General features: G+C 33.1%; 1 protein-coding gene across 1 annotated transcript; it reads right to left on the reverse strand.

Annotated features, from left to right (window-relative positions):
• Positions 1-4453: 4453 nt before the first annotated feature.
• LOC101502060 (shaggy-related protein kinase eta) lies at positions 4454-9333 on the reverse strand. Its single transcript, XM_004487518.4, has 12 exons — positions 9073-9333; positions 7717-7809; positions 7266-7325; positions 6859-7131; positions 6690-6764; positions 6550-6606; positions 5920-6060; positions 5754-5804; positions 5577-5672; positions 5384-5467; positions 4983-5084; positions 4454-4774 (listed from the first exon to the last, which is right to left on the reverse strand). Exons 1-12 carry the CDS (start codon positions 9211-9213, stop codon positions 4685-4687), a joined length of 1263 nt encoding a protein of 420 aa, XP_004487575.1. The 5' UTR covers positions 9214-9333; the 3' UTR covers positions 4454-4684.
• Between the last annotated feature and the right edge of the window lie 818 nt (positions 9334-10151).

The following is a 10151-nucleotide window of genomic DNA, read 5'->3' on the forward strand; positions in this document are numbered from 1 at the left end:
TGATGCATTGCTTTGCTTTTGTTGATCCTTTTTTATTTGAATTTGTCCAAATAATCTTGAGTATATAATTTTGTTCCTTTGTAATGAATATTGGTTATTTGCAATGTAGATTGAAGTATTTTCGTATCCCATATCGATCTTGAATTAAAGAAGACTTTGTTCTTTGTAAACCAAAATGTTCTTGGATTAATGTTGTCTAAACCAGAATATTCTTCGTTTTTGTTTTTGTTTTGAGTGATGTTGAGATTTAAGCTTCTTTAACAACTGTCTTGAAGTGATCCACTGTCCTTTTATCATGTGTGCAGGCTTCTCAGAGGTACACTGAAGTGTCCAATCAAACTTGTCAAATTCAAACCTTATTCTTGCTCAAACTTGGATAATGATCTTGCTTGACACATTATGAAGCATAACTTTTACCCTTGATCTTTGGAGTGATCCTTTTACTGATATGATCCTTGTATGTTTCTAGTGGAATTCTGGAAACATATTGTAAATAACAGGACCATTCTTTTCTTTAAAAGAAACACGAACATTCTTGTTATCTTGGAACTATGGAGAATGTTCTTTTTTATCAAGAGTGTTCTTCTTTTTGTTTGTATATTTTTGCTCCCTCTTTAATATGATCTTGCCATCAATTTTTATGCATTTTGATGAAGTGGATGATTTCTTGCTTGTTCGCTTATGTAATTCATGTTCCTTAAATAAAACTCAAGTGAAATAATTAGTAAATCATCATTTATAAAACTTAATCATCTATTTCATGAGATTTGTTGTTATTAAAACATATATCGAAAAAATTTTTACTTGAACAACATTGATAAATTTGAATTATTGTAGAAAATGACATTTCCTTATAATGTAAATAACCTTGTTTGAATGATAAATTTGAAAGAAAAAAAAAAATTAAAGGGTTTTATGAGGTATTTTGTAAAAACTAAATTAAAAAAAAAAAATTAAATACAACATAAAAGTTAAGAATTTGAATTTTCCTCAATACCTTATAAAATACAAATCTTAAAGTGAGCCATTTTTTGTTAAAAAAAAAAAACTTATAATTTTGTCTCATTTATGTTTCAAAATTTGAACATCAGTTCCTAATTATTTTTCAAATTTTAAAAAATTGATCATTATAATTTTTTAAATTGGTCCCTATAGTTTTGAAAGAAAAAAAATCAAGTTTGTCCTAATAAATTGATCCTTTAACTTTTTCAAAATTTCAATTCTAATCCAAACAAATTTAATACTATTTTAAATCACTTTTCATTTTCTATTTATATTTTACCCCCAAAACTTGTCAAATTTAAAAAAGTGAACCAACTTTAAATATCTAATTCTGAATTCAAACAACAAAATTTTTAAATAAAGAGAAATTCAATGGAAGCATTTGAGTTTGTTTATATTTCTAAACTATCTAGAGCTTTGAATTACTTGATCCAAACAATCTTTTAAAGAATATAGAGTTCAACTATACTGAAAAATGATATTACATAATAAAATGTTCTCATATAATTTGAAACACACACCTCAAGTCCACCACTTGGTAAGCAGAGTTTACTTTTCTAAAATATTTTGTGTCGTGAATGGTCTGCGATCGTTGTCATGCAACCTTCATATGGTGTCGTGAATGTCAAGAAGGGTTCTGGCATTTGGTGCCATTACTTCGGCTAGGGTCATTAAAGTTGCCTAAGCCTAATCTTAATGAAGATGATTTTGCGATAAAATGTCAAAGGACAAATATAAGGTGGGGTTAGAGGATTGTAAAAATCATTTCTAAGGTAGGTTGTGTTGTCTAAGGGATATTTGCATATTAAATTAACAGATTTGTGCAATAAGTTGATGAAATTATGAAGTCATTTGGGAAGATCGGGAGTAACTTATTTATAGAAAGGATTTTATGAATTTGAATTCCCCACTATTTAAGATCTTCGATATGTTCGTCCGGAGACTTTTTGAAATATAAAACTAGATTCTCTTAAATTGTTTGTTTGGACTACATATTTTACTCATTCGAATCATATGAGTATTTCACTCGTATGGAAATGATCACCAATCAAATGAAGAAGTGTGGTGAAACTATGAGAGATTTGATGATAATAGAGAAGGTATTGAAGACATTGACATCAAAGTTTGATCATGTTGTGGTTGCTTCAGAGGAATCTAAAAATCTTGTTGATTTTAAGACAAAGGAGCTACAAGGTTCACTGGAAGCTCATGAGTTGCGTGTCAAAAAAAAAGTTCCGAAAAGCTTACTGAACAAGTACAAATCTTCAAGAAAATGATTGGAGATTGAGGAAAATTCAAAAAGGGAAAAGAGAAATGGAAGAATCGGAAGGAATCTAGTGACAAGGGTGATTCCAAAAGTCAAAATCAAGGCACCAGCAAGAAGGGTGGTGGGTTTTATTAGGGGAACAAGAAAAAGAAGTTCAACAAGGAGAATGTTCAAGGCTACAATTGTTAAATGTATGAACATTTTGTTGATGAGTATCAAGCAAGTAAAGGTTCTAAAGGTGACAATGATAAAGTTCAATTTGCACATGCAAATGATTTAGATTCAAATGAGATTATGTTGATGGCTATCAAAAGTGTTGAAAGTGATAAGTTAAATATGTAGTACCTTGACAGAGGATGTTCTAACCACATGACTAGAAATAAAAACTAATTCTTCAACTTGATGAAAGTATGAAAAAGAAAATCAAATTTGCTGACAATAGTGAACTGATGTCAGATGGAATTGGTAAGGTCCTTAAACAAAGGAAGGATGGGTGTGAGTTTGTGATCAATGATGTGTTATATGTGCCAAACATGAAAAGTAACATGATTAGTCTTGGGAAGTTACTTGAAAAAAATCACTCAATGATGATGGAGGACAAAGAGCTAAAGGTGTGTGATGAAAATCGAAGGCTAATCTTGAAAGCTTCATTTTCTAATAATAGGGCTTTCAAGATAGGGATCCATGTGCTTGGACATCATTGTTTGGTAGCAACCATGTCAAGTAACAATTGGATCTGATATAAAAGTTATGGGTACTAATATCAAGAATTTACGCATGCTAATTGACAAAAAGACGATGTATGGCTTGTCTGATATTCAAGTATCCCAACAAGCGTGTGTTGTGTGGCTAAGCAAGCTAAGAGATCATTCTACTTTGACGTTTCAATTAAATCAAGATAGAAACTGGAGATGATTTACTCAAATATGAGTGACCCTTTTCAGGAGAAATATCTAGGTGGTAATAGTTACCTTGTGTCATTTATTGATTATCACACTAGATATATGTGGATTTATCTCATTAACAAGAAAAGTGAAGTGTTCAGTTAGTTTAAAACATGTGTTGAGAAACAAAGTGACGGCTATATTAAGACATTAAAATTATATGGGATGACACATATATGTCCCATTTATACTGCCAAATTATGTGAAAATGAAGGGATAGAGCATGATGACATTGCTCCATATACACCACATCACAATGGTGTTGTTGAGAGGAAGAATAAGATTGTTCTTAATAGCCAAGAAATTGCCACACAAGTTTTAGGGTGAAGGTGTAGCTGTAGTACAAATCATGAACAGAAGTCCCACTAATAAGTTGTTGAGCGTCACTTCTTATGAGTCCTAGAATGAGAGAAGACCAACTGTAAACACTTTAGAGTTGTTGGTTATTTGTGTTTAAGATGCACCTAAGCAAATAAGGAGAGAATTGGATGATAGAGTTCAACCTATTATGTTAATTGGTTATCACTCTACTAGGGCTTACAAATTGTATGATCCAAAGGAGAGAAAAGTGATGATAAGTAGGAATAGGATAAGGCCTATAAATACTAGCAACTTGATGGAAGATACTAACAAATGATTTCATGAAATGGTGCAAATAGTTCTATAAATATTAACAACTTGATAGAAGTTACTAACTAATATCTCTTTCATAAAATTTCTCTATCAATTTGTCAATTTGTCATCAAAAACGGATTGTGAGAAAAAAAATAAACAAAAAATAGATAGATTGAAATTTGAAAAATTACTTTACTTACTCTTCATCATCATAATGTCATAGAAGATGGTGTGTCTTTTAATGTCTTTAATATGTGAAAATCATATATTCTAAAGTTCTTATAATCATAATAGTTTTCTTGAATGTGAACTCTTATTTGAAAACTATAACTTATATGTGGTATCAGAACTCGGTTGTAGAATTATAACTTGAATGTTAAACCTTGATTAGGATTTTTAAGGATTCCATTCTTTTTCCACTGTGCATGAATTAGGATTTTTAAGGATTTGCAGAATGGAGAAACTATGTAAGTGTAGAGCATTGATGGCTAAATATAGCTTCAAATCAAAATGCTACCAAGACCCTTCACTTTTATGAACTACAGTTAGCAGTACTCGTAACAACGCGGACAACACAATAATTTTGACTGCTCCAAGCTTTTGGAAATCTACAGAAAACAATGTATAAATGCAAGGTGTAAGCATGCTTAAACTAGAATGAAATATTAGACAGAATCAACACTTTTCAGGTTACATTGAGCAGCCGGTACATGTATACATACATCTTAGGAGGGGGTTGGAGGAAAACTTCATATATAAGGCCTGAATCCTAATCTATTGACCATAAAAAGGACCTGTGTTTAACATTAACCACTAGAAGGGTTGACTCGTTTCATTATCTCTTTACATTTATGTGCTAGCCGGGATATGGAAAGCCAAGACCCGTTTGCCGCCTGACGTGCTCTGGGATGAGTTTATTGATCAGTTCAGGGGAGGCTCCAGATAACTGCAGTCATAGTTTATACATATATCAGATTTATTAGCTAATCTAAAAGCCTCATATATTAGATTTGATGTGTTTGGAATGGCGGTGATAGCTCCCTCAGTGCACGGTGTGTTTGAAACTATAACTTGAAGCTTCTGAGGCAGACATTTTACTGCAGTTCCAAACATTCTATTAATAGAAGAACCCAATTGGGCAACTAGATGCATACTTCCTGTTTAAAGTTGAAAAGCGGAGGCAGAGGACGACCATTAGGAAGCCGAGCATTGGGCTCTCGAAGCTCATCAAAGAAAGGATGTGCACATGCTTCCAGCTGAATAATAAAATCCATGAGTGATTTTAAAATACTAAAATATAAAAAATGAGTATAATGAAACCCCCATTTGTGAAAATACTTTATCACAGAAACTATTAAGTACTAACCATACTAAAATATGGCATACCAAGGCACAGGGATCTAAACTTCATCGTTGCAACGAGAAAGAAATAACGGGATTTCTTATTTTCATTATAATTTTCATATCAAAACACGATGTTTCTGCTGTACATGTGCCTTCCTTTTAAGGAAGGATATAAATATAATGAAAGTATATATGGGTTTTCCCAACTTACTGCGCTGCAACGAAGACTTGGTGAATATTGAAGAAGCCTTGATGCAAGGTCAATTGCTTCAGGAGGCATTCGCTTGTGAAAAACCTGAAACATGGACCATTCAACCAACTCCATCAATTACCCAAACAAAACAGCACCCAGATAATCCATTTTTATATAAAGCAAGAGGAGTAATGGGAAAGTATGCAACTACCTTATGCCAAGGATGGGCTTTAATCTGAGGGAATCTAAAATCAGAATAATTAGGGTTCATACAACGAATTTCTTCTCGAGTTGGAGTACCAAGAACCTACAAGAAGACGCCTGAATAAACATCTCTGTAACCAGATTCATCCAATCTAAGGCACCATCAACATAGAGAAGGCATTACCTTGATAATTTCCACAAGTTGGTCCACCTGATTTTCTCCTGGGAACAAGGGCTAAAGAAACATTTGAAAACTATGAGAAGTCAAGATAACATCTCTATAACAAAGAGAAAACACTTCTTATGCATAAGAAGTATTAGTTTATAAGTTTTCATCAAAGTTTAACAACCTGGCCTAGAAGAAGTTCTGCAAGGACACAACCAGCTGACCAGATATCAATCGACGTTGTATATTCTGTCGCACCGAATATTAGTTCTGGGGCCCGATAGTATCGTGAACATATGTATGAAATGTTCGCTTCACCCTTGACCTGACATAAAAATATTATAATTACACTTTATCTGATGTTATCAAATAACTAGAACCAAAATCCCAAGCAAGCAGCTCGGTTGATGAGCTTAGGGACACTAAAAGAGTTCTAACTAGGAGGGGACTAGGTAGGGTTCATACCTTGAAAACTAAAATAACTACTGATTTACTAAACTTTACCTGTAAAAAAAATAACTAGAGCCAAAGTTGATATGTGATTCCAAGTTTCCAACTAATATCTTTTTGGTTTATTATCATGATAGGAAAACAGAATAACTGGGGTCTAGGTTGATAGCAACACTAACATTTTAATGAATATTAACTGAAATTCCATCATCCCTAATACAAAATTAAAAGAGCGCTTGTGGACAGATCTTAGGGAGCTTTTCTAATGATCGATGTAGCATACAACTTCAATTTTCCAACATTAAAATGGTATCATCCATATATAAAGTACTAATATGCACAGAAAGAATGCAGACCAACATACCAGAACTTTAGCACTCCCAAAATCGCAAAGTTTAACTTGGTGAGTGAGAGGATCAACCTACGGTAGGGTACAAACACAAAATAGGTTTAGAATAAAAGAATGCTGCTCATCGACAAAAAAAATTCAAATAAATGACTTACCAATAGATTTTGGGGCTTCACATCCCTATGGCAAACTCCTGGAACGGTATGGATATATGCTAGTCCCCTAAAGATCTAAAATCACATCCCAACACAATCATTACACAATTCCAAATGAGAAAGTGAGAAACAACATACCAAACAAAAATGCAAAAAGAAATCCTCATACTTGGTATGTATATAATTTCACATAGATTAGGGGCATTCTCTGGTTGATATTATTGTAGTGCTTTAGAACTCGGTACATCGTCTCAGGGACATATTCCATCACCAAGTTCAGAAAAAGTTCGTCTCTGCTTGTTGTAGAGAAGAAACAGTGCTTCAAGGAAATTACATTTGGGTGATCCATCACACGCATTAACTGCAGTTCACGATTTTTGTACCGCTTGTCTTGCAAAACCTTCTTTATAGCCACTGCCTCACTAGTCTCCAAGCACTTCGCCTTTGTTTCAGGTCGAAAAGGTAGATACACAACCCAGGGGGTGTTAAGAAATGAGATACTTAACAGTAAAGAAAGCACAGTAGGCATTATTATCACCTAAAAATTTATAACTTCCATTTACTATTTACCCTTACCTGGAAAACAATTCCGAATGATCCTGTGCCAACAACACGTTCGGCCATGTAACTGATTGTCTGCAAGTAGTATGAGAGCATAAATTTATGAAGAAATAAGAAATCAAAAACCATGGTAGTTATTATCAATTGTATATTGAAACATCATTGCAATTACATTGAAATTATTCAAAAATATACCTTTTAAGGTCCGAAAACGAGGAACCAAATATAATCAATTAGCAAAAGATCCAAAGGGAAAAAAGAGGCAATAACCCAACTTCTAGTTCTAGGTGACTACTAGTATTATATTTTAAGATGGATCCTCTATAAAAACAGATAATTTTAACTTATAGGTTATATTAAGTAGTTTTTCTATGTCTCAAACAAGAAGTGAATTGTTATATCAAGTACAAAAATTAACTTTAGAAATTGGAATTTACGAATGTAGAAGGTTAAAACAAGCCCACACCCGTTTTGGTTCACCATTTTTGCCTCCAATGGTAGTTGAGATTATGTGACCAGTGACTGCATCATTACTGTCAACAACAGTAGATGACATTTCCTGCAATGAATAGCAATAAATATATCTTTAATATGGTAAATCAATTCTCCTAAAACAGAAATAAAAGGACATTCTTCCTGATACAATACCTGTAATTGGTTATCGAGTTAATAACTAACAGCCAAAATTGGCTTAATAACTTATCATCAATAATTCAGTTTAAAACATGTATATAACATGCATATCAGATATCAATGTATGACTCAGCAAAGTCATTAATGTACATGCATGTATATATATAAATACACAGCCAAATTAGTAGTCAATACTTTGGACTCCTACTGTATGACAAATTAAGATCAGATGTTGCGAATTTGCATAAAAAAAAGGCATTCGTATCTCAAAATCCTGTAAATATTCAAAGCGTTATACAACAAGAGACACACACAGCAATGGAACTTAACCAGCAGAAATGGACAACAGCCACCAACAAGAATGCAAAATCAAAGATGGGTTAAGTGTAAAGAGCTCAAAGGTATATGCACAGATAAAGTCATATAAGGTTACCACATTTCACAAGAAAGCATCACATGGCAGCAAAGGAAAACTTTAATATCAATTAAGAGACAATGCAGAGAAAGAGAATCTAAGGACACTTATTCCCTAAAGCAAATTAAAACCATTTGAACAACAATCCACCAACAAATCAAGGAATCTCCAATTTAAGCAAGGAGCCAAAGATATAAATAGAAATTATACCAAAGTAACAGAACAAACATACAATATACTACCAACTCCAAAACTTAGCATAAAAAATCTAGGAGATAAATTGCAACATATTCCAACCCCAAAAACTTCTGCCAGAATATGAGGGTTAACACAACTTCATATTCAACTAAGTACCTAATCAGTTTCTGTCCCTTTCCTATGCAATTTTCAAGGATAGAAATAAAAAAGCCTAAATTATAACAGATTCCACATTTCCCCTTTCTTTTTCTGGACCATATTAAAAAGCTCCATAAACTTCAATTTTTCAACACTAAGATCTCAACTGTTAAACCACAGTCGAAAAATTAAAAACAAAAAAAACAGTATTCATTTTTTTAATTTTACTACTTTACTGTTATGCTACAGTAGAATCACTCTGATCTTCGCCGGAGAATAAAATCCGGCGAACTGAGTTTAGCTTCCGAAGTAACGGAAGACAGATCGCCGAAGACGAAGCTCAAACGAAGAGTTACTCGGTGGATCAACGACGATCTGTGGTTGAAAACGACACACTGATTACAATGAGAGAATAGTTTGAGAGAGAGTAAAATTTACCTTATCGGTGTCCATGTCGGAGACGCCACTAACCGCCGTCGTTTTAATCGGCTCATTCACGGCTTGTGGTGGTAGCGGTAGTGGTAGAGGCGCCGGTTGCGGTGGTTGATGGTAGTGCGGCCCCAACGGCATGGAGGCCATTTCAGAACTTCAACACTCTTTTTCTTTCTCTCTCTAGTTTCTCTCTCTAACACAAACACATTCTTTCTCGCTCTTGTTTCTCTATCTAACTGTGTCTCGAGGGAATAGTGTTTGGGTTTAGCGTGATGCTTTGGATAGATAAAGAAGAGTGAGTGAGGAACATAGAGTGTGTCTGATTGTGCTCTCTCTCACGCGCGTTTGATGGAGTCTGAGAATGACGTTTTAATCATAACGGTTTGATGGTTGTAACCGACGATGGGGATGTGTGATCAGGTGTGGTAGGGTGTAGGGGAAAATGGTGATACGTAGGCTTACGTGAAGAATCGGAAGGGGACAAGGATCACATGGAAATACGTATTTGGGAGTTAGTAATACTGACGTAATGAATTAATGAAGACATAATAAAATACTCTGATTTAATACACTTAACTCATTTATTATTCTTAAAGTTTAGTGCTCTTGGAGGCTTCTTTTGGAGGTTGGTGGCTTTAGTTTATTGAATTTCAATCTCAGTTATATTATTGGTTTTTTCGGACAACATCATAAAATTTGTGACATCGTAACTCGTTTTTTTCTTGCCAATTGTGAAGTCATACCTTAACATTCATAAAACTATTTTATTAAATAATAAAGTGTCGCAAGTTCTATTTTAAAATTTGAATAAATAATCACTTTAATATCTGAAAGTGTAGATTATCGATTTATTTATTGACGTACTTAAAAATTTAAATTAATTATTTAATTTAGTCATTAATAATAAATGATTGTAAACTATTTTAATAATAAATTTTATATTTTATATATTTTTATAATTATAAATTATATCTTTTAAAATTTATTTTAATCATTCAATACTAATTTGGATTTATAACTAAGTCATAAATCAAATGACAGCGTACTTGACTTTCAAAAACAAAAATAATAATTTATTCTTTAAA

Source organism: Cicer arietinum, chromosome 1 (assembly GCF_000331145.2).
Source record: "Cicer arietinum cultivar CDC Frontier isolate Library 1 chromosome 1, Cicar.CDCFrontier_v2.0, whole genome shotgun sequence".
NCBI classification, from domain to species: Eukaryota; Viridiplantae; Streptophyta; class Magnoliopsida; order Fabales; family Fabaceae; genus Cicer; species Cicer arietinum.

Coding starts and splice junctions, on each gene's coding strand:
- LOC101502060 (XM_004487518.4), bottom strand. CDS start 9,213: ATGGCCTCCATGCCGTTGGGGCCGCACTACCATCAACCACCGCAACCG. Junction 5,805..5,919: donor CAGAACTTCTTCTAGGCCAG/GTTGTTAAACTT, acceptor ATGTTTCTTTAG/CCCTTGTTCCCAGGAGAAAA. Junction 5,468..5,576: donor AAGCCCATCCTTGGCATAAG/GTAGTTGCATAC, acceptor TCCATGTTTCAG/GTTTTTCACAAGCGAATGCC.